Source organism: Gopherus evgoodei, chromosome 3 (assembly GCF_007399415.2).
Source record: "Gopherus evgoodei ecotype Sinaloan lineage chromosome 3, rGopEvg1_v1.p, whole genome shotgun sequence".
NCBI lineage: Eukaryota > Metazoa > Chordata > Testudines > Testudinidae > Gopherus > Gopherus evgoodei.
The window spans coordinates 20115562-20140370 of NC_044324.1; the positions used below are offsets into that span (position 1 = coordinate 20115562).

The window sequence follows — 24809 nt, forward strand, 5'->3', positions numbered from 1 at the left end:
TGGAGAGCGCACGGCGGGGCCGTCTCACTTGCTACCGCCCCCTCCATTCGCAGTTTACCAGGCCCCTCACGTTCCACACACTCCCCGGTGATTGGCTGGAACTGGGAACCATTCCCGTCCTTCCAGTTGGCTCCTCCTCCCACGCTCTACTATTGGCTGGCCGCTAGCAAGTACGGTCTGGCTGACCAATGGGAGAAGGCCAGGGCGGGAACCTTTGTGACCTTTTCGTTGGCGGGAAAATGCATCGCGTTTTGGCGCCAGGGGCGGAGCCAGCGAGCGCGGCGGTGCCGGTCTGCGCCCTTCCAGCCTCTGCCGCGCCGGTTCGCGCTCGCCTCTGAGCAGCGTCTGGCTCCTCCCGCCGCCCCCGAGCGCACGGACCCCCGGGCAGGGCCCGCTCCCCGGCGCAGGCAGCATGGCGGCCCCCCCGGCGGGGCTGGAGGACGCGGAGCTGCGGGAGGCGCAGCGCGACTACCTCGACTTCCTGGACGACGAGGTGGGGCGGAATCCCCGAGCTCCCGGCGCTGCTGCGGGGTGCGGGACCCCCGAGCGTCGCTGGGCCAATGGCGCCTCTTGTCGCTGCTGGGGAGGCTGCAGAGGGGCTGGAAAGCGAACGCGGGGTGTGGGGGGAGCCGAGGGGATGTGGGGGCTGGAAAGGGAACTCCTGGGGGAGGGGTGCTGGGGGGGCGGTGTGAAGGAAGAGCGAGGGGTGCGGGGGGAGAGGAAGGCGGGGTCTGCAGAGAGGATAGGGGGAGGATAGGGGAGGGGGCGGTATGGAGGAAGGCCGAGGGGTGCTGGGGGAGAGGAGGGTGGCGGCTGCAGTGGGGATGTGGGGGAGGTATGGAGGAAGGCTGGAGGCAGAGGAGGGGGAGGCTGAAGAGGGGATTGGGGGGGACGCTTAGGGAAGGGGGTGATATGGAGGAAGGCTGAGAGGTGCTGGGGGAGAGGAGGGCGGGGTCTGCAGAGAGGATGTGGGAGGGGGCGGTATGGAGGAAGGCCGAGGGGTGCTGGGGGAGAGGAGGGTGGCGGCTGCAGTGGGGATGTGGGGGTGGTATGGAGGAAGGCTGGAGGCAGAGGAGGGGGAGGCTGAAGAGGGGATGTCGGGGGGACGCTTAGGGAAGGGGGCGGTATGGAGGAAGGCTGAGAGGAGGGCGGGGTCTGCAGAGAGGATGTGGGAGGGGGCAGTACGGTGGAAGGTCGAGGGGTGCTGGGGAGAGAGGAGAGCTGTTCTTGGGTTTCCTGTTTACTTTTTCAGCCCTACAGAGTGAGCTGTGGGGTCTTAGCTCTCCCCCACCCTCTCCCTGGCCTCTATTGGGTTTAGATCCCTGCTCCCCATTACAAACTGCTCCTATGGTGCCATTCCCAGCTGGAGGAGACATTCTTGGGCTAGCTCTGATTGAGCCAATGTTCTGAAAAAAGATTGTAACTCTGGCTGTGGTAGGGTACTAGCCACCCCAAGTATGTGCCTGTGGTCTCAGATGGTACATGCTTTGGATGGTTAGCCCCTCCCATGGCTCACACTGGCATGGCTACACTCTATATTTAATAGTGAGCCACCTCCATCAGAGTTAGTGTGAGTATGTCTCCATAAACTGGGAACTGCATCTCCAAGTGCAGACATAACCCGGGGTGGAGAGGGGATTGAGAGTGCGTCCTTCTATCTGGCCTTTCCTTGCAACAAAGATAATCTGGTGTCAGTAACAGCTGGGGACATTCCTCTGAGCCACTGAAGACATTGATTCCTCAAATCATAGGGGCTGCATCTCACTGGCTTAGCTTTGTAAAATGGAATCCTTTTCCCATGGCATATTGCAGGAGGATCAGGGGATTTACCAGAGCAAAGTCCGGGATGTGATCAGTGACAATCAGTATCGTCTGATTGTCAGCATCAATGACCTGCGGCGGAAGAATGAGAAGAGAGCCAACCGGTAAGAGTGGCCTCTGAAGGAAATGGATATGAGCGGTTAACAGGATACTTCTCATTCAGCTACTGCACAGCACGCAACCTTCTGAATGTCCTTAAGTTTTGTGATGGCATGAGAGGAGAGCCATTACAGTTGCCCTGTTGGCAAACTTTGTAGGCGGGCCAATGGGTTAAGCTATTACTTTCTCTCTAAAGCCCAGTCTGCACTAGAAAAGGTTTGTCTATGTACTTATACCAGCAAACCCTACTAATGTAGACGCAGCTTACACTGACATCTGAAGTGCTTTTGCCACTATACCTTATAGCGGGTCCCTGAGCAAAATAAGATGTATCAGCCAAAGCACTTATGCTGGTATTACAGCATTTACAATAGGCCATATTAAAATGGTCCCCCCCCATTTTTTTTTCACATGAATAGACTTGCAATGCTGGCAAAAGTTTCTTGTGTGGACCTGGCCTAAGGTTATGTCTTCACTGCCAAAAGGGGGGGAGGGGGGGGCGAGACTTTTTTACAGAAGATTACTACTATGCATTAACCCTCTTGATGTAAAATCACAGGAGATGAGACACAGGTAGCTTTTAACATGATGTAGTTAAATAATGTCAACACTGTACTCCCCACCAGGGTTTGACCTTATAGACTCATAGACTCTAGGACTGGAAGGGACCTCGAGAGGTCATCGAGTCCAGTCCCCTGTCCTCATGGCAGGACCAAATACTGTCTAGACCATCCCTAATAGACATTTATCTAACCTACTCTTAAATATCTCCAGAGATGGAGATTCCACAACTTCCCTAGGCAATCTATTCCAGTGTTTAACTACCCTGACAGTTAGGAACTTTTTCCTAATGTCCAACCTAAATCTCCCTTGCTGCAGTTTAAGCCCATTGCTTCTTGTTCTATCATTGGAGGCTAAGGTGAACAAGTTTTCTCCCTCCTCCTGATGACACCCTTTTAGATACCTGAAAACTGCTATCATGTCCCCTCTCAGTCTTCTCTTTTCCAAACTAAACAAACCCAATTCCTTCAGCCTTCCTTCATAGGTCATGTTCTCAAGACCTTTAATCGTTCTCGATGCTCTTCTCTGGACCCTCTCCAGTTTCTCCACATCTTTCTTGAAATGCGGTGCCCAGAACTGGACACAATACTCCAGTTGAGGCCTAACCAGCGCAGAGTAAAGCGGAAGAATGACTTCTCGTGTCTTGTTTACAACACACCTGTTAATGCATCCCAGAATCACGTTTGCTTTTTTTGCAACAGTATCGCACTGTTGACTCATATTAAGCTTGTGGTCCACTATGACCCCTAGATCTGTTTCTGCCATACTCCTTCCTAGACAGTCTCCTCCCATTCTGTATGTGTGAAACTGACCTGGGCTAGCTGCATTGTGGTAGAAATTAGAGCCTTATCTCCCATAGGATTTCATCACAAGAAAGCTAATGTGCTATAAAAATATACCTTTTTTGGGCAGTGAAGACAGATGCACCAGATCAGGAGTGGGGCAGCTTGGTGGAAACTTCCCCTGCTGAATCTGATGCCAATGTTGTACCTGTTCTGTCAATGAATGGGGGCCTTAACCAGATGCTGAGCATCAAAATCTTTTCATATCTAGGACACTTACGCAGGTGCCCTCTGGTTGCCCTAACAAATGCATTCAGGTTTACTGACTTTATATAGTAAAATGTATGGACAGTCAGTGGAGTGAAGTGATTATTCCTTAAGTATTAACTTCTAAAATTAGTAATAAATGCAGAACTCTTTAAGATCACTCTGAATTCCTCCTGCCAATCAAAATATAATAAGGCATTTCAATACACTTGAGGCTTCCCTACCAATATTTATAGAGGCCTCATAGTTAAGGTTGATTTTTTTTTTTGTGAGGTTCAGGCCCATGAAATACAAACTCCATTCTGTGCATATTGGTTGGTGTGATTCTCCAGCTCATATTCTGCTGAGAATGTCACATCTGTTACCAGACAGCGCCAAAGGATGGAGTCTGCATAGGCAGAGTTCAGTTTCCTATTCTAAAGTACATTCAATCTGTATGCAGTTCTAAGCCTGGGACTTGCCTTCTCCCCATGTGTGATCCTGTGTAGCATTCTAGCACGTGTGCATTTGTGATAAGATAGCCTGGTCGCTGAGATGTTTGCAGAAAGTGAATATAGGGGATGGGAACACATTCAGAAGCACCCAAGTAATTTAGGAATCTAATGGATTTAGGGCCAGACTTACACAAATATTTCAGCACCTATCTAGTGAGACTTTCAAAAGTGCCTTAGTCACTTTGGTTCCTAAATCCCATAGACTTGCAGTGAGGGGTTAGGAACTTCTTGACTGAAGTGAATTCTCATGTGGGTGGTGGGGAAACATCTGTTGGTGATTGCCTAGCTCTGCTATTAATCTGTCAAGGCATTAGGAATTGCGACTGTGTGAAGGAAGGGTCTTCCTGCTGCAGATGTGCTGGCAAGGTCCACTCCTAGCAGCTGAACTGACCAGAGTTCTGCTGTCCTTTGCTCTAGGCTCCTGAGCAATGCCTTCGAGGAGCTGGTCGCCTTTCAGCGTGCCCTGAAGGACTTTGTTGCCTCCATCGACGCCACATACGCTAAGCAGTATGAGGAGTTCTACATTGGGCTCGAGGGCAGCTTTGGATCCAAACATGTGACGCCTCGGACGCTGACATCCTGTTTTTTGGGCTGCATGGTCTGCGTGGAGGGCATTGTGACAAAATGTGAGTATGGGATGGGGGGGCTGAGATGTGCCCTCTGAATACTCATGTGGGAACGTGGAAGTGATAGCGATCTGTAGACAAGGGAAGGGTGGGAAACATCAGGGATGGTTAGGATGATCTAGAGTATAACTAGGAGTCATGGACTGAAAGGTAGCTGAGAAGTTTAGCCTTGTAGTCAAGGAGTGTGCACCGAGAGCTGTTACGCTAGGGGATGATCTCTCAGTGGAACAGCTAGAAACCCCATTGCTGGCGTCACTGTGAACAGGAGTAGGCAAAGTCTAAAGAGTTTCTTCCCTCCTAACTTTCCTCCCACCAAACAAATCTAAATGCAGGCTCTCTGGTACGTCCAAAGATCGTCCGCAGCGTCCATTACTGCGCTGCTACCAAGAAGACCATTGAACGCCGATACACGGACATGACAACTCTCGAAGCTTTTCCATCCAGCTCTGTCTACCCCACTAAGGTGAGCAAACGGAGGCAGTGTCAAATGTTCACCAGAGGTCTGGGGGAGGAAATGACTTGCCCAAGGCCGTACAGTAGGCCGGGGCAGAGCTGTGTATAGATTCCAGATCTCCTGAGTCCCAGTCCAGTGGACCTCACTGCAGTTGTCCCATATAGCTATTGGCAGTGAGTTACCTCCCTCTGGCTTCATCTGTGGGGCACGCATGTTGATTAAACAGCGGTAGTATACAGGCTTTTCTGTGGCAGAGGTGCTGATGTATTTGGAGCCTCTCCTAGCGGCCAGTTGAATGCCCTCCCAAGAAACAGACATCCACATCGGCTAACACGGTTTCAGCCTTGAAGGCAGCAGCATAAAGGAGGCAGCTTTTGAATTGTTTTGCAGTCTGTGCTGGATTTGATGGAGTTCAAACCTAGGCTCCTGGTCAGATGGAAGCATCTGTTTGTCAGACTGGATCGAGTGGTCTGTAAGGCAAAGTGATCACTCAGTCTCTGGAGAACATAGTGGGTAATTGGGCTGCTAGTGACCAAATAATGCTCTTCTCACCTGGCGGTCTTGCTCATGTAACTGCTCTTGCACAGGTGATCTGTGACTGCCTGTCTGGTGTAGCCAGCAGGCCTGTCCATGATGGCTTAGTCCACGCTAGTGCTTGGGTAGGCTGAAGGGGCTCGCACTAGGTAGTACAGGCTGAGAGTCTGGGAGCTGGAGCGGCCTGAGTGAACCACAAGGTCTCCGTGTCCAGCAGCCTCCATAAAGCAGCCCCTTGCAGCACAATCCTGTCCCACTGCTACCACAAGGGACACTCCAGCCTCCCTTCCTGCTGCCCTGTTTGGGTGACCCAATCTGCCCCCAGAGACTTCTGTGAATGAGGAGTCTCATTACTATGTCGCTCATCCAGGATGAAGAGAACAATCCCTTGGAGACGGAGTTTGGCCTCTCTGTCTACAAAGACCATCAAACCATCACCATCCAGGAGATGCCTGAGAAGGCCCCAGCTGGTCAGCTTCCTCGCTCTGTGGACATTGTTCTGGATGATGACCTGGTGGACAGGGTGAAGCCTGGGGACCGAATCCAGGTTGTTGGGACTTACCGCTGTCTGCCCGGGAAGAAGGGGGGCTACACATCAGGGACATTCAGGTGAGGGACATAGTATAATCACCCTCCCTTCATATTGCTGCTTTCATCCTGAAAGATCCTGGAATGCTCTGTAGCTTTTGTAGGAGGATCACTTCACTTGCCACTGAGATGCAGCCAGTTCTGGGGTGGGATGTTGTCATAGTATAATTCCCAAATCTGGACCTTAGTGTCCAAAATATGGGTACTAGCATGAATTCCCCTAAGCTTAATTACCAGCTTAGATCTGATAGGCTGCCACCAATCAGGACTTAAGTAGAGTGCCTGATAGACTCTGGTGTCCCCAAACCCTTCTCTGGGGACCCCAAGACCCAGATTCCTTGAGTCTCACAACAAAGGGGAATAAGCCATTTCCCTTTCCCCCCCCCTTTCTCCTCCCAGCTCCTTCCCGCCCTGGGAACACTAGGAGATCACCTGATTCAACTTCTTGAATCACCACTTCCCCTCCCTTCTTCCCCGAGAGAGATACACAGATAAACGCCGAGAGCAGGCTTTTCTTCCCTCCTCCCTTTCCTTTCTCCCACCAATTCCCTGGTGAGTACACAGACTCAAGTCCTTTGAGCCTTAACTAGGAGAAAAAAATCAAACAGGTCTTAAAGCAAAGCTTTTAATAAAAAAAGAAAGAAAAAAGTAAAAGGTTTATCTCTGCAGTTTAGATGGTAAACAGTACAGGGTCTTTTAGCTTATAGAAAATGGATAAACAGCCTTATCCAGAAAAAATACAATTTAAACTATTTCCAGCAGACTACACATTTGCAAATACAGAAAAACAATGTAAAAGCCTATATTGTCTTTCTACCGTTGTACTTACAAATTGGAAACAGAAGATTAGAGAGCCCGGAGATTCGTGTGGTCCCTCTCAGAGCCCAGAGAGAGAATAGCCCAAGAACAAAGGACTCACACCCAAACTTCCCTCCACCCAGATTTGAAAAAGTCTTGTTTCCTGATTGGTCCTCTGGTCAGGTGTTTGTTAACCCTTTCCAGGTGAAAGAGACATTAACCCTTAGCTATCTGTTCATGACAGATGTAATAGCTGTTGACCAGCAACACAGTGTTGTAATTAGGCTAGAACCTTAGGTAAAACTTCCTGAATCTCTTGGATGGTCCCATTATCTCTCTAGTGACTGGATGGCCAGGACCAAAAGAATGATAGGGATGTGGTGCTGCAGACACAGATGAAGGGTAATGCAAGTCTTCAGAATGGTTGTATTGCTCAGTTAATTAAGCAGACACAATGGAATCAGGATACATCTTTTTCTGAGCTTTCCAGGATCTCCAAGACTCAGCTTGAGGAGTTGACCCTTATGGAAGGACACTGTGGGTGATTGCTGTATTCTATAGGTCCTTGGATGGTTGGGCTGTCTGCAGGGTTTTTGTGTTCTAGACTTAACCATAGATTCTAGTACTGGAAGGGACCTTGAGAGGTCATCGAGTCCAGTCCCCTGCCCTCATGGCAGGACCAAATACTGTCTAGACCATGTACTCTTGGAACTTGGAACATATACTCCAACTTCCCTCTCCTTTCCAGAACCATTTTGATCGCCTGCCATGTGAAGCAGATGAGCAAAGAAGTTCGGCCTCTCTACTCTGCCTCTGATGTAGCCAAGATCAAGAGATTTAGCAAAAGTCGCTCAAAGGTATTAAGCTTTATTTTCAAACACACCCTGTAGAAAATTGTATATTAGAGATGGGACCATAAACACAGTCAGCTAACTCATCCCCATGGCGCAAGGCAGGATTGCTCTGAATGTTTTTTAGTGTTTTGTCCAGCTTTATATGGCTCTGAAGATATAGCTTTCCCCACTTATCCTGTGCGGGGGTTGGGGGTGGCTCTTTCTTGGTCGTCCCAGTATATTGTATCATATACTTAGTTTCTTCTCATCACTTAGGCCCAGCATAAACAATTCCCTTGGTTCATGCTGATGCTCTTCCGATACTAGCTCAGCATCCATCTGATCAGACATCTCTTGTCCATGCACTGATCAAACTGGAATCCAGTCATGTCTGCTCTTCGCAGAAGTCTTAGGTTTTCTCACTCTCAGACCCTCCCCTTCTCCTTAGCTGATCAAAGCTTGAGCATTGCCAAGACCCAAAGGAGACAAGGTCAAATCCTACACTTACCTATGAGAGAAACAAATCAGCCCTGATCCATACCCATCCTCAAATCAGCCCTAATCCATACCCATCCTCCCTTACTGCAGTAACTGCAGGTCTTTTCTTAACCAGAGTGTACCCTCAGACTGACCTCCCCTTCAGAACCATGTCCTGGAGAGATCTCCCAGCCTGCCTTGCTCTTAAAGGGATCGCTGCTTTACCATGAGGGAGAGAACTTGAGCAATGGGCAGGAATGTTAAAGGAAGCTCAGAATCTTTTTCTCTTGTAAATAACATTGATGTACGGTCTGGCCCAATATTAACAAAAAAGAAAAAAAACTCTCCTTTTTTTTGTCTCTGAGGTGCACCCAGGTTAAAATCACACTGTAAAAATTCTTTTCCTTAGGTCACTGCTGAAGGGATTTAAAACACCTTTTAAACTCTGTTGCTGTTTATGTTTTTTCTCAGCTGGTTGAGGTATAGTGGACTAGCTGAATCAGTGTCTTTCTAGTTCTGGCGTTGTCCTGTGCTGTTGGGGACTCCTGTCCTGCAGGGGAATGTACCTGACCTGTAACAGTTGCCAGTGAAAGCCCCTTCCTTTCCTGTTGATTTTAAGCCCATGCATTAGACTAGCAAAGTCTGAACTACCTGATTGTGTCCCTTTAAGGGGAAGCCATTCTTGTTGGTTGGATTTTTTTATGTGGTGCACCTCATTTCCTCTGCATTAGGATGTCTTTGACCAGCTGTCGAGATCTCTGGCCCCCAGTATCCACGGGCATGAGTATATCAAGAAGGCGATTCTCTGCATGCTGCTCGGAGGGGTGGAGAAGGTCCTGGAGAATGGGAGCCGCATCCGAGGAGACATCAACATCCTGCTGATAGGTAGGGCGGAGAGGAGCGGCATTGGGATGCTATGATGAAGGGAGGGCAAAGCCTGTGTGATGGGACGCTTCATAATCGCTCGGGCTTGTCCTTTCCAGGAGACCCTTCGGTTGCCAAGTCTCAGCTGTTGCGTTACGTGCTCTCTACAGCCCCCCGGGCCATCCCGACCACCGGCAGGGGCTCCTCCGGGGTTGGTCTGACTGCTGCCGTCACCACAGACCAAGAAACCGGTAAGGTTATGTTGAAGCGCTGTGCTGGCAGAGGATGCTGGGAGGAATGAAGTAAAGAGAGTGGCTCTGTAAGATGTGAGGCTGTTGTAACATCTGTCAACCATCACAGAACCATTAGTTGCTCTTGCTGGAAGCTTTTACGTGATTAGAACTTTTCTGATGCCAGAGCATATTGGTGGATGTCTGCTGGGTTGCAGCTTCTTGCATCTTCTCATGCTGCATGTCTCTGAGCAGCACCTGCCTGGGGAAGCTGGGTAGATGGCTCTCAGCTCTCCCATATCCTCTGTGGGATCCCAGTAGGCAGCAGGAGCTGATTGTGCCATGTCTCTAAATCACTGCACAGATGTTCTTGGTCTTCCTGTTGCTGGAAATACCTGTGAGAGAACTAATGGTACTTAAAAAGAACAGGAGTACTTGTCTCTAAGGTGCCAGTAACAAATTTATTTGAGTATAAGCTTTCGTGGGCTACAGCCCACTTCATCAGATGCATAGAATAGAACATATAGTAAGGAGATATACACATACATAGTTCTTTGAATAGGATCTGGTTACTTACAACCCAAGGTATCATCCCACGCCCTTGTCCTGCCATCCCTGTCTATCTCAAAGATCCATCTCACTTGACTTTCCCTGCGTTATCCCCACAACTCTCCTTTCCGCTGTGGAGAGCTGTTTCTGAAGCGAGGATTTCACATACTCCTTAGGCACCTGAGTTTTGGGGATTTGAACCCCAGATGCCGGGGACCTGCCAGATCTCTGAATTTCAGAGGGAAGGGGAGGGCTTAGAGATGATGGCCCATACATAACCCTGGACTTCTCCCCACTCCACCCCCCAAGGTGAACGCCGCTTGGAAGCAGGAGCCATGGTCCTGGCTGACCGGGGCGTGGTCTGTATTGATGAGTTTGACAAGATGTCTGACATCGACCGCACGGCCATCCATGAGGTGATGGAGCAGGGCCGCGTGACCATTGCCAAGGCAGGCATCCATGCCAGGCTCAATGCCCGCTGCAGTGTGCTGGCTGCAGCCAATCCTGTCTATGGCAGGGTGAGTTGGGGTGAGCGCTGGGGGTCGGGGACTCTCTCAGATCAGCTCTTCTCATAGTAGCTACTGAGACCTGGAGGTGACCCAAACCACCTTCCAGGAGAGGATCATCTGATCTCTCGAGAGGTGAGCAAGAGGCCCTGATGGAAATTCTGGATGGTAAAAACCCTTCATCCAAATAACAGGATTCTGTATAGGTCTCTGTGCAGCTGTGGATGCCAAAAGTGTATCCTAATGTCCACACTGGGCCCAGACTCTGCCTTCACGTCTTTTGCACCCCCATCTTGAAATCAATGAGCTAGAGACTCAATGTGGCTTCTAGCCCGTTCTTTGGAGTTCAGCCCAAGAGCTGTTAAACTGAGCAATTAAAGCAACATGTGGTTTTCTGCTCTGATCTGGAAAGCGCCTGTCTTGGTGTCGGCTCTGGGGGAGGCAGAGTGTAAAATGTACCAGTTCCCTTTGTAAACGGGGCAACAATGCATGGTGGGGCGGGATGATGCTGCGGCATTTGATTTCCAGGGGCAGCATTCAGACCAGGATGGTGTGTTAGTACCTTCGTTCTTAAATCCTGTTAGCTTGACATCTGTAGTATGCAAGGTCTTGGAAAAAATTTTAAGGGAGAAAGTAGTCAAGGACATAGAGGTCAATGGTAATTGGGACGAATTGCAACACGGATTTAGTAAAGGTAGATCGTGCCAAACCAATCTGATCTCCTTCTTTGAGAAGGTGACGGATTACTTAGATAAAGGAAATGCGGTGGATATAATTTACCTAGATTTCAGTAAGGCGTTCGACACAGTTCCGCACGGGGAACTGTTAGTCAAATTGGAAAAGATGGGAATGAATATGAAAGTTGTAAGTTGGATAAGGAACTGGTTAAAGGGGAGACTCCAGAGGGTTGTATTGAAAGGTGAATTGTCAGGCTGGAAGGAGGTCACTAGTGGAGTCCCTCAAGGATCGGTTTTGGGACCGATCTTATTTAACCTTTTTATTACTGACCTTGGCACAAAGAGCGGGAATGTGCTAATAAAGTTTGCGGATGACACAAAGCTGGGGGGTATTGCTAACACGGAGAAGGACAGGGATACTATTCAGGAAGATCTGAACCACCTTGTAAACTGGAGTAATAGAAATAGGATGAAATACAATAGTGAAAAGTGCAAGGTTATGCATTTAGGAATTAATAATAAGAATTTTGGATATACGTTGGGGGCGCATCAGTTGGAAGCGACTGAGGAGGAGAAGGACCTTGGGGTGCTGGTTGATAGCAGGATGACTATGAGTCGCCAATGTGATACGGCTGTTAAAAAAGCAAATGCGATTTTGGGATGCATCAGGCGGGGTATTTCCTGCAAGGATAAGGAGGTGTTAGTACCGTTATACAAGGCGTTGGTGAGACCCCATCTGGAATACTGTGTGCAGTTCTGGTGTCCCATGTTCAAGAAGGATGAATTCAAACTGGAACAGGTTCAGAGATGGGCTACAAGGATGATCCGAGGAATGGAAAAACTGCCTTATGAAAGGAGACTCAAAGAGCTTGGCTTGTTTAGCCTGGCCAAAAGAAGGCTGCGGGGGGATATGCTTGCTTTATATAAATATATCAGGGGGGTTAACGTTAGGGAGGGAGAGGAATTATTTAAGTTTAGTACTAATGTAGGCACGAGGACGAATGGGTATAAACTGGATATTAGGAAGTTTAGACTTGAAATTAGACGAAGGTTTCTAACCATTAGGGGAGTGAAGTTCTGGAACAGCCTTCCGAGGGAAGTAGTGGGGGCCAAAGACTTTCCTGGCTTTAAGACAAAGCTTGATAAGTATATGGAGGGGATGTTATGATAGGATTGTTAATTTGGGCAATTGATCTTGGATTACCACCAGATAGGTCTGCTCAATGATCTGCGGGGAGATGTTGGATGGCATGGGAACTGAGTTACTGCAGAGAATTCCTTCTTGGGTGCTGGCTGGTGACTCTTGCCCACATGCTCAGGGTTTAGCTGATCGCCATATTTGGGGTCGGGAAGGAATTTTCCTCCAGGGCGGATTGGCAGGGGCCCTGGAGGTTTTTCGCCTTCCCCTGCAGCATGGGGCACGGGTCGCTTGCTGGTGGTTTCTCTGCAGCTTGAGGTCTTCAAACCAATTTTGAAGATTTCAATAACTCGATCCTGGGATAGGGGTTGTTATAAAATTGGATGGGTGGGGTTCTGTGGCCTGCCTTGTGCAGGTGGTCAGACTAGATGATCAGATTGGTCCCTTCTGACCTATGAGTCTATGAGACTGGAGGGTTCTCCCAGCCCTTCGAAAAGCCATGATGTCCCAGCACTTCTGATAGTTTCAGGGTCTCCTGTAAGTCATCTCCCTGCTCTTTGCAGTACGATCAGTACAAAACTCCCATGGAGAACATTGGCCTTCAAGACTCCTTGCTGTCCCGTTTCGATCTGCTCTTCATCGTCTTGGATCAGATGGACCCAGAGCATGACAGGGAGATCTCGGACCACGTCCTGCGAATGCACCGGTACCGAGGACCCGGCGAGCAGGATGGGGATGGTGAGTTCAGTCTTCTCTCTTTCACCCTGACTCCCCAATCCATTGTGAAAACATCTGCTCAAAGTGCAGTGACAGTCAGAAAAGCTACCAATATTACAAATCATTAGGAAACGGATAGATAATAAGAATCATAATGCCAATATATAAATCCGTGGTATGCCCACGCCTTGAATACTGTGTGCAGTTGTGCTCACCCCAGCTCATAAATGATATATTAGAATTGGAGAAGGTACAGAGAGAGGCAGCAAAAATGATTAGGGGTATGGAACAGCTTCCATATGCGGAGAGGTTAAAAAGACTGGGATTTTTCAGCTTAGAAAAGAGACAACTAAGGGGGGACATGATAGAGGTGTATAAAATCATAACTGATGTGGAGAAAACGACACATCACATAACACAGGAACCAATGGTCACCTAATAAAATTATTAGGCAGCAGGTTTAAAACAAACATAAGGAAGTATTTTTTTCACACAACGCGCAGTTAGCCTGCGGAACTCGTTGCCCGGGGATGTTGTAAAGGCCAAAAGTATAAGTGGGTTCAAAAAAGAGTTGGATATGTTCATGGAGGATAGGTCCATCCCTAGCTATTAGCCAAGAAGGTCAGGGATGCAACCTCATGCTGAGTGTCCCTGGTCCTCTGACTGCCAGAAGCTGGGACTTGACAACGAGGAATGGATCACTTGATAACTGCCCTGTTCTGTTCATTCCCTGTGAAGCATCTGGCATTGGCCACTGTTGGAAGACAGGATACTGGGCTAGATGGACCTTTGGTCTGACCCAGTCCTACTGACAGTGTTTCTTCTCCCTTGCCCAAGATCTTGGGATTCCTCCTCCCCATCCCACCTACAAATTCCTCCAGGCTTCATGTTGCACCAGCCATCTGGGGACCCATAGTCGGTCGGTCAGAAGCTTCTCTTCATTCCTTTGCCTTGAGGGGCTGGATTCTGATCTCCCATATTGCAGTGCATTGACCATTAAGCAGTCTAGCTCTCGCCCTCCAGTAACTAGCTGCATGCCTGGTTATCTGAACAGTCATGGCAAGTGTGGTGGAAGAGAGCCAGCAGCAGAATAAACAGCAGGCTGAGCTACCAGGAATGGCTGAGGTGTTTGACTCAGGCAAAGCCATACTAATCTCAATGGCTTTCCTGCATTGTTTTGTGTCTTGGTTGATTTGGTGACAGGGTGAGCTCAGCTGAGTGATGCACACAACTCCTGGGGGCTTCCCCTTTCCCAGAGTCTCAAATGAGAGGAAAATCCTATTAAATCTAGTCCGTCCCTGGGGTAGGACCAGTGCAAGACTCTTGCCTGCTGCACATTCTCCACTGGCTTGTCCTGTCCAGTTGGGCGTTTCCTCCACTCCCCCCAGAAGGTACTCACATCTCGCAGGAAATGAGCTTTTCCTGATATTTGGCCTACAGTTTCCTTTGTTGAGTCGCATCCCATTTTGCCTAGTTACACACGCCCTGTTACCACCCTAAATCTTGGCTCTCTTGCCTTGGTGCCAGCCAGCTGTAGAGGTTTGTGGAGAGATATCTTTGGCTTAGCCAAGCTATGTACTAGCCTCTCAAGGGTTTGGGCCTGGGTGACATGTAAATGCTGCTCTCTTAATGTGTCTCCCAGCCATGCCCCTGGGCAGCGCAATAGAGATCCTGGCTACGGATGATCCTAATGTGGTGCAGGAGGAGGACCAGGAGCTACAAGTGTATGAGAAACATGACAACCTTCTGCATGGCCCCAAGAGGCACAAGTGAGTGTGTCCCTGTATTCCCCATCCCTGTAGTGATTTGGTCGTGAGCAGGCTGCCATGTTGCTCTCAATGCAGAGGGCTGAGCCTCGGGCCTGCTGCTGTGCTCCTGGTTTTTATCTTCGAGGAGGCTTATGGTACGACTGGTTGTAAACTGTTGGGGATTCAGCACGACCGTCGAAGCTCCTTTGTGGGCTTGCCAAGGAAGTGGGAGAAACATTGCCTGCAGCAGTAGTACCTTGCCTTTTATATAGTGCTGTTTGTAAGGAAGGATCTCTGGAAGGTTCACTAGCCCACTACTGACGGGTGTCCAGCCCTGGGGTGGAATATGGCAGCCGTTTTGCACCTGGCTCATACCACAAGTCTGTAAGAGGATCATGGAGAATGTTGTATGTGGCTGAGCATCCCATGCATGTGTACGTTCTACATACATCCCTGAGTGTTCCTGTTCTTTGTGTGTTGCTCATATTGGTGAGGGGCTTCCTTTTGGAAGGGAGTGGCACGGTAAAAATGGAGTCTCTGGTCCCGTTCCATAACTTGTGTACCTGTCTCTGTGTGTCTGCCAGAGAGAAGATAGTTAGCATGGAGTTCATGAGAAAATACATCCATGTGGCCAAGATCATCAAGCCGGTGTTGACCCAAGAGTCAGCGAATTACATAGCGGAGGAGTACTCCCGCCTCCGCAGCCAGGACCAGATGAGCTCTGATATCGCCAGGGTGAGCAAATCTTTCCGGAGTTGGGGAGGCAGGAGCAGACAAGGAAAGAGACCAGAATGGGTCAACTCCATCCTTTTCCCATTGGCCAAGGAAACAGAGTCACACATCCAGCCCTGAGATGTTCTCTCTGTGAGACGACTACTTAGGGGGGTGATGCTCCAGGGAGGTGAACTCCTCTCATTCTCCCAGGCTTTTGCTAATAATTCTTGGGGGGGAGACATGTTGGCCTATTTCCCGTGCCCCAAGGTTGGCTTTCAAGCAGTGTCTCTTCCCTTGAATTGCAGTCTGGAGCCTGCTAGTGGCTTCCAGAGCCCCACATTTCCGATGCTGATCCTCTGAGCTGGGGGTGAGGAGGGGAAATCATATGCACTTAGTTTTACATGGTCCTTTCTCCAAAGACACATGTTGAGCCTCAGGCAAAGGCTCACTCTGGCCTAGTACACTGGGATGCTATGGATCACGTGAGGCTATAGCCCACAGTATACCATATACATACTATTCCTATTCCATACTGGCACTGCCCCTGAACTCTTTGAGGGGTGTGTCTTCCATAGGCTTCCTTTGCATCCTAAGACATATGTATACTACAGCAAAGATGCACGTGACCCAGGCTTTGGGGGTGTGACCTTGCTTGATCTGTGCTGGGACTCTGCCTGCAGCTGTCCAGCATGGACCATAGTAAATGTGTGGGCATTGCCGCAACATGGAGCTGTTGTCTGATCCCTCAGTCGCTGGACTGTCTTCTCTCCCCTCCCAGACCTCCCCTGTCACGGCCCGAACGCTGGAGACGCTGATCAGACTTTCCACGGCCCACGCAAAGGCCCGGATGAACAAAACAATCGACTTGCAGGACGCAGAAGCTGCTGTAGAGCTGGTGCAGTTCGCCTACTTCAAAAAGGTGAGCGTATAGCCAGGGTGCTTGTGAGTAGTGGGAACCATCCAGGGCTCCTGGTGCCAAAGGGTTAAATTCAAGGGGCAAACCCCCTGCTGGAACTTCCAGGATCTGGCTTTTCTTTGTGTGGCTTTCAGCTGTGGAGCTGACTGTTGCTGGAGTCCAGGCTGAATGCTGGGGCTTGGCAGCTGTAGCACAGGGTAGAAGACTCCCTGCTGCGAGCCACCTTCCAAGACACCAGCTGCGATGGGCTCCTCACTGTGTGATCTAAGAAACAAGCAGCTGCGGTTGCTCTTGATGGTCTTAGTCTGGGAGGGATTTGGAGCTTTCCTCTTTTTCGTGGCAAGTTGACTTAATCCTGCGTCATGGTGCTTGGAGACTGCAGCAAGAGGTTCCATAGGAGTAAGTATTGTAGTAATGTTGGAATACTGGGTGTCAGGACTCCTGGGTTCTGTTTCCACTTATGCTGCTAACTGTGGGCAAGTGCACGTTTCTCTGTGTGAAATGGGCATGATAGGCTACATCTCGGGGTGCTGAGGCTTAATTAAGATACACAACACTCCGAGCTCCACTGCTACATAAAATACCTTCTGTTCCCAGACCACTGCTGTGACTTCTCTGTTGGAGACTCAGCATGTATCAAATGCCTGAGGGGTTGACTCTCCTGTTAATCTGCTTGGCTTGGGTGGTTTGGCTCCCTTTTGCAGGTGCTGGAGAAGGAAAAGAAACGCAAGAAGCAGGCGGAGGATGATACAGAGACTGAAGAGGAAGAGGAACCAGAGGGTGGTGAGAGAAGGAAAAAGAGGTGTGTTGGGGAGCAAGGGGGGCTGGAGATGCACGTTGGGAGGGAGCACTAGCTGGGACTGGCGAAACCAACTGGGTGGGAGAGACTGAAATTGACCAGCCGTATCTGTGTGCAGAAACAACCCCAGGAAGGGATTTTCTTGGAGAGGTCCAACTGTATTTAACACAGCTAAATCCCTAGAGGCTGTTGGCTAGAGGGTATTTCACCAGCTGTCTTGGAACCTCTGTCTGGGACTTGGGGGTACAGGGGAAAGCTTTAGAGAAGGTCATGTCTTTTGGGGGGTGGAAATCTGAATCTTTTTGTAAACTTCCAAATGCTTTGGCCAGCCTCAGGGCTGCTGCTCCTTTGTTACCAGAACTGGCTCAGGTGTCTTCAGTGTTTGAAGAGAAGCAGTGTTTGAAGGCGGCCCAGTTGTATCCCCACCCAGTGGTTAGAGATGTGAAGTGCCTCCCCTGTGGCATTGGAGGCTGTTGCCTAGGGTGGTGAGGAGTGGCAGTAACCTCCTGTTGCCCTGCAGGAGGAAGAAGGCGCGCCCTGGGGATCAGGATGCCAAGGAGGGGGAGTCTTATGATCCCTATGACTTCAGTGACACAGAAGAGGAAATGCCAGAAGGTGAGTGGCTTTCTTTCCCTCTCCTGTGTGCATAAGGGGCTGAATGTTGCTGTCTTCTGCCTGATGATGATGGAGAAGGGCACTGGTGCTGGACTTGGGCATGCTATGGAAGAGTCCCCTGGATGGCATGTTCCATTTCAAGCTGCCTGCTGAGACAGCTTTCTGGGCAACAAATGAACTGAGCTTCTCTCAGACGCTGGAAGGTGGGAGCGAGACACCTTGGGTGATCAGCTCCAATCCCTGGAGCCAGTGCAGGATTGTTCCCTATAGACTCTGTCCAGTTGTTGAAGTGGGCTTCTACCACCTTTCTTGGGAGACTGGTCCAGAATATAGCAGCCCTTGCTGTTAGTAGAAGTGTACCGTTGTCATTACATGTTGATGTTGCGCTTTATAAGGGCCACTTTCAAGTGGCTGTTATTTTTAGGCACTGTCCAACCATGGATGAAGACCCTGCTCCCATCCCAAAGAGTGTGCATAGGGCAGGTCTTCCTGGAAGGGAGATCTTTTAGGCTGTGGAGCAGTTTCTTGGCCATGATGGGCACCTGAGACCTCTGAAATCCAAACTGAGTACCAGGGTGGTGTGCCGTAGGGAGCAATGCTGTGTCATCGTCATGTTCCCATTTCCCCAAACGTCTGAACGTAACCACTACAGAAATCAGATACAGCTATGGATATCATCAGTGCATACCAATGGCATTATTCCTTGCATGGATTTTGTGAGAGAGTGAATATTAATTATTATGGTAGCATCCCAGGGCCCCGTTCAGGGTCCTGTTATGCTAGACATTGAATTAACAGCAAGACTAATTAGCCACTGTAAAACTACATGGAAGGAATAATATCCTTGCTCTGGAAAGAAGTTAGGAACAAGATGCTAACCTAGTCCCAGATTTGGACCTTAGCGTCCAAAATATGGGGGTTAGCATGAAAATCTCCAAGCTTAGTTACCAGCTTGGACCTGGTAAAGCTGCCACCACCCAAAAAATTAGTGTTTTGGGGCACTCTGGTCCCCCCAAAAACCTTCCCTGGGGACCCCAAGACCCAAATCCCTTGAGTCTCACAACAAAGGGAAATAAACCTTTTCCCTTCCCCCCTCCAGGTGTTCCTGGAGAGATACACAGAAGCAAAATCTGTGACTCTAAACAGAGGGAGTCCACCCTCTCTATTTCCAGTCCTGGAAAAACAAGCACTTCCCTCTTCACCCAGAGGGAATGCAAAGTCAGGCTAGTAAATCTAACACACACAGATTTCCCCCTGACTTCTTCCTCCCACCAGTTCCCTGGTGAGCTGCAGACTCAATTCCCTGGAGTTCCCCACTAAAGAAAAACTCCAACAGGTCTTAAAAGAGAGCTTTATATAAAAAGAAAGAAAAATATATAAAAATGGTCTCTCTGTATTAAGGTGACAAATACAGGGTTATTTGCTTAAAAGAATATTGAATAAACAGCCTTATTCAAAAAGAATACAATTCAAAGCACTCCAGCAACTATAGACATGTAAATACAAAAAAACAAACCTATCTTTGTACTCACAACTTGGAAACAGAAGATTAGAAAGCAGGAAACAGAAATCACTTCTCATAGCCGAGAGAGTACAGGCAGAAGACTCAAGATCAAAGGACTCACACACAAAGTTCCCTCCACCCAGATTTGAAAAAGTCTTGTTTCCTGATTGGTCCTCTGGTCAGGTGTTTCAGATTACTTGTTTTCAGGTGAAAGAGACGTTAACCCTTAGCTATCTGTTTATGACACAAGATGCTGTACAGATCCAGGCTAAAAGATGGTAGCAATCTCCTGGTTGCTGCAGCACATGCAGGCCTTGGAAGGGTGACGTGTAGCTCTTAGTTGCCAGCTGTCTCATCTTTGCTTTCTGCTTCCAGTTGGAAGGGTGACGTGTAGCTCTTAGTTGCCAGCTGTCTCATCTTTGCTTTCTGCTTCCAGTCCAGGCACATACTCCAAAGACCCCTGAACCTGCGGAGACTGGAGGGAGCAAAAAGACCGAGTTGGCTGACTCAAGGTGAGTGGTGGGCTAAAGAAGCCATGGGGAGTTGTCATTGGATCTCAAAGGGGTCAGCTCTGTGGCTTAGCATCAAATAAATTCTTATCCAGAAACAAAGATGGAAATCCTGGGGGATTCACCACTCTTCCTTTTAATAAATTACTGAGCCTCCATGACAGCGCTGGAGACTGATGGTCACAAAACAGATGCAGCCCAATCAGGGGCAGTGTGAGTTGACCCACCCTGTGTGGCTTCTCTCCCTGCTTGGGGAAAAGGAGGGGTAGTCCAGACCTTCCCCTTCCTGCTGAGTGTGTATAGAAAGGCTACCTTTGATGCATACTTAACTAGCCCTCTACTCGCTTCAGATAGGCATCTGGATGGTAGCAACTCCTGGTCATTACTGGCTTGGGTGGATTTGAGCCAGCCCCCTGTAGGTAACAGGTTCTTTGCCCTGCTAGCAATATATTGAGTCTTTCTTGTGGGGTGGGTGGGTGGGGTAGGGGCTTACATTGCAGACAGAAATTAGGGTAATGTACTCCATCTTAATGGGATTTAACTCCAGCTGGGGGAGCTGGCTGGGTTTTGGAAGACTTCCATTCCTTAGAGTAAGAGAACAAGGAGACCAGCTCTGGACTTGCAAGTTGCATCTGAGCCTGCAGTTCCACGTGCCAGGGAAACGTGTGTGCTCCAGTGGTATCTTGCGCTCAGATACACCCAGAGCACAGTGATTTTTCTGGGCACTAAGTCTGCCTGAGGTGGAAGTTAATTACTGTATTATGCATCCATAGCCCCATCTTGGCTTAAATCTCCTTAAGCCTTATAAACTCAGCAGGGTTGGGCTGGAGCAGTATTTGAATGGGAAACCTCTGGTGAATTCCCAGGAAGTGGTATGAGTGACCCAGTTAGCACCTCTGATTAATTGCCAAGCCCTTGCCCCACATGGCGCTAAGCGGGGGGACTGTGTTGTTTGAGGTGCTTGCTGTCACTTAGGGCAGATGTAAGGTATGGTCAGGGCTTCTGGTCACATGGCACTCTTTGTGACAGTTCCATGTCTGTAACACCTGTGTTCTCAGGTCTCCAGCCATCCACTGTCTCTGGGCAGGGTCCCACAGCCTACTCCCTTCTAACTGGTGGTTGTAAGGCAGCCCAGCTCCTTTCCTTACACTGTGATACCTCCAACCAGCCAGTCTGCCTTAAGGCCAGCACCTGGGCTTTGCATTGTCGCCAAAGACCGTTACAGGTCGCTACACAGCTCTTCCAAAACAAAGTACTTTTATTCTTTGAGTAAAAGCATTACAGAGAAAACGTTTCGAATCACAGGTTGTACATGGTTACTAAACCTGTCAGAATTCGCCCGTCTCCCACATGGGGCGTCTGATAGGCCAATGTCCTTTCCAACCCTTCCATGAGCGTTGTCGCTGTCTGTTTGTTGAAGCCTTGGGTCTGTTCATTCTTTCTTGCTTGGGGCTCTGGCAAACCCAGTTTGAACCAAACCACCCCAGAAGAGGGTCTTTCTCCGTGGAAGTTTTACAGTCTTAGTGACTTGCCTTAATCACCCCACTGTTTTTAGTTCTTGGTGGAGCTGTGGTGACCTTTCCCCCATGGAATAGAACACAATCCTGCATAAACCATTCATACATATAATATGGCATGGGGTTGCAATAGGTGTCACAAGAGTTAGGGGACTTTAACCCCTGTAAACTGACCAGATTCTGAATTGGGTAAAATACCAGCCCCAGATCAGTTGGAGAATTATTTGCTTCCTGTCCTGAACAGCATTTCCGGGTCAGGTGTAGGAATTCTATCTAGTTTGTAGAGCACTTTGGAATCCTGCCGCTTTGAAGGCTCTGTCAGATAGTAGTTACCATTGACCCTGACTCACGTGGCTGGCAGGTAAGGCACTAAGGTGATAAGCCCCCTTAAAAATTCCCAAGATAGGTTGCAGGTGCTAGAGTTTTCAATCTTTTGGTCTTGTGCTGGGAGCTGTGACTCTCTAGGGAAGAACTAATATCTGGGAATGAAGAATGTTTTGAGTCTAGCTTCTGGTTCTAATTGTCTTTCCTCCTGCTTGGCTAGGCTGAAAGCTTTCAAGACTGGCCTCCTGGAGGTGTTCAGAGCTGCCCATGCACAGTCTGTGGGTCTGAAGAGCCTGATGGAGTCCATCAACCGGGACAACCCTGACCCCTTCTCGGCAGCTGAAGTCAAGGTGGCATTGGAGCGAATGCAAGACGATAACCAGATCATGATGTCTGATGACATTATCTTCTTAATCTGAGCTTCGGGCTGGGAGATGCTAAATTCTCATGAATTGGCATTGGAAACTCTTCTCCTCTGAGTCCTCAGACCCATCATGAATGCTTTACTTGGCAGAACTGAACTTTCTGCCACTTGTAGCCCAAGCTGGAATTGGCGAACTCTGCAGCTGTAGCTCTGTACTGCCTCATGGAGCTTGAGAAGGAATAAAGAAGCTGGTTCTTGAAGGCCTGGGGATCCAAAGTCTGTCTGGGTTAGTTTGATTCCAAAACCATTGGAATGTTTTTGTTTTTATGAGTAGCAAAAAGCCCTGCGTACGAATTACTTGTCTTCTAAATGTGCTTTAGGTGATTCTCAGCTGTATGCATCTGCTAATGAGCTTCATTCAGGACACAATAGTTGAGATTGATTTTTGAGATTTTTATCTCCGTGTGGAGAGCTCGGGATACAAGTTCTTGCTATACACTTTCACGTGGCACAGATTTCTCATTCTGAAGTGGTCCTTTTAAATTCCACTTCCATTTTTTAAGTGTCTGCCTAAAGTGTTACTTTTACTTTTTACAGTGGTAATGCACAAATTCACCATTTGGTGGCGACAGTTTTATAAATTCTCATACTTCAAAGTTTTTAAATGGGATATTAATATGCACTCAGGAAAATGACATTGGATTCCATAATTTCTAGTGATTCGAGACCTGAATTTACTCAGTTTGAGTCAAGATAATTTGTCCTTTTTACCTGAATACTTGTGCTGCAAACTCAACCTGAGCTGTGATATTCAGACCATTTTGAACAATGATTCTTCAATTGGATCTTAATTGATACTCCCAGGAGTAGGCAGGTTTGACTTGGCAAGTGTGATTCAAAGGCTCTTCCTGCTGTGCAATGTTAGACTTGGTAGTAGGTGAGAGAAGCCAAGGATGAGTTACTCACAGTCCTATCTGGAATTTCAAAGCCAGATTGGTGACAGGGTTTGGAAAGGTTACCACGTTGGTAACATGTTTCAATACCAGGATTCTACATATTAAGGCATTTAAGGCTGCAGAGGTTCTAAGGGATACATGTGGTTCCAGATCAGCCCAGAGTTCTCAACCACGTCAGTAACAGTTCTGCCTTTAGAATGAGCAGAACAAGACGTGATACATTGAAAGCCATGTCTAATAGTGGAAACAAAGTAAAGGCTCCCTAAATTGTTTTAGGTGCTTTTGAGCCTAGATCCCATTAATTTTCAAAGGGATTTAAGCACCAAGTCCCACTGAAAGTTAACAGGACTTAGGCACTTGAGAAAACTTGACCCAGCGACTCCATAAGCACTGTCAGCTGAACTACTCTATCACTGCTCTCCAGCGGCAAGCAGAGAAGGATGTAAAGTGTTCCTGACTCCCTTTTGGCCAGTGATTTGTAAGACTGAAGATTTGGGCTTCTGCATTTTATGGTGTAATAGGCATATACACAAAGAGATGATTATCTATTCATAGAAAGCTCCAAAACCATACACCCAGAGTTATGTTTCAGATGACTGGTGTACAATGGAACCTGTCCTGAGTAACTTTCCCATGGTACCAGCACTTGCCTAGCAGTGTTGGTGCAAGGTCTATCAGAACTGTATAGGTAACTCTTTGTAAAGGGTTGTCAGCAGGAGTGGCTGTTGAAAGTGGTCCTTGCTATTTCACTCTCTCTGTACAGCTAATACTGCTTTTTCCTTTGTGTAACTGTTGTCTCAGTCTTGTGTTCAGTGATGGGGATGCTCCAATACTTATTCAAATAATAAAATGTCAAGGTCATGTCTCTCCAGTGGTGTGCCTTATGTTGCGGATGTTCTGTGGGATTGAACTCTGCTCAGCAGAGGGCATGTAACTTGGCTGTGTTTGGAAGCTCTGCACCCAACATACTAGCTTCTGCACACATGGACAGATCCTTTTCTTGAGGGGTGGCTTAGAAAGTGGTGCTACCTACCTGTTGGCAATGAAAATAAAGAAGGTGTGATCAAACGCAATGGAAGACTTATTTACATAGAAATCACCAGGGAGATGTGAGGCTCATAGGAAAGGAAGAACAGCATGAGGTCAGTCATCCTGAGCTGGGGACGAACCAGTGAGCTTGGCAAGAGATAAGGGGAGAGGAGAAGCCATCTTGGCATCCATCACTGGACAGACAATGGGCCACACCTCATGCAAGTTGAGAAAGATGTGTCCTTCAACCAAGGAGGGGTTAAAGTCTCTGAGAACTGAATATAAGGGGAGAACCTACTTTGGCAAGATCTTTCACTTAGAAAAACGAGAGAAGCCAGCAGCTTGTACTTGTGGAAAGTCCTGACTGAAACAGAGTCAGCCATGGCTGGAAAGAAGAAAGATTGGTAAGAAATGTTGAACAAAGCCTGTAGATTGCTAGATTAAGGTTTAGACTTTTAGACAGCATTTTCACTTTTATTAAGAAAAGGACATAGATTAAGTGGTGCCAAGTACAAGAAATAAAAGTAGAGATGGTTACAAGCAAATAAGTTTGTTTTATTTTTACAATAAACCAACTCAGGGAAAGGGTGTTTCTCCCATTTACATTAATAAGCTGTGATGTGCTTCTCTTTCAAGGAACAAACAAACCTTAATCTCTCCCTGAATGGTCCATGAGCTGGACAGTACAGAACCTGAGTTTTGGGAAAATTCAGGATGGTGTGTTCTTTGGGGTCACCTTGCCAAGTTGTCAACCAAGGTCTGGGGGAAACCAGTGGAAGTATTGCAGGCAGCCTCCTAA

General features: G+C 48.3%; 1 protein-coding gene across 1 annotated transcript; it reads left to right on the top strand.

The window, feature by feature from the left end:
* Positions 1 to 377: 377 nt before the first annotated feature.
* On the top strand, positions 378 to 24501 carry MCM3 (minichromosome maintenance complex component 3). Its single transcript, XM_030555224.1, has 17 exons — positions 378 to 493; positions 1813 to 1925; positions 4442 to 4650; positions 4983 to 5113; positions 6009 to 6247; positions 7773 to 7881; positions 9066 to 9219; positions 9318 to 9449; positions 10287 to 10495; positions 12862 to 13036; positions 14658 to 14784; positions 15348 to 15498; positions 16256 to 16396; positions 17098 to 17195; positions 17713 to 17807; positions 19748 to 19823; positions 21882 to 24501. The coding sequence occupies exons 1-17, from the start codon at positions 413 to 415 to the stop codon at positions 22078 to 22080; spliced, it is 2439 nt and encodes an 812-aa protein (XP_030411084.1). The 5' UTR covers positions 378 to 412; the 3' UTR covers positions 22081 to 24501.
* The last annotated feature ends 308 nt before the right edge of the window (positions 24502 to 24809 follow it).

Coding starts and splice junctions, on each gene's coding strand:
- MCM3 (XM_030555224.1), top strand. CDS start 413: ATGGCGGCCCCCCCGGCGGGGCTGGAGGACGCGGAGCTGCGGGAGGCG. Junction 9,220..9,317: donor CATCAACATCCTGCTGATAG/GTAGGGCGGAGA, acceptor TGTCCTTTCCAG/GAGACCCTTCGGTTGCCAAG. Junction 14,785..15,347: donor CATGGCCCCAAGAGGCACAA/GTGAGTGTGTCC, acceptor TGTGTCTGCCAG/AGAGAAGATAGTTAGCATGG.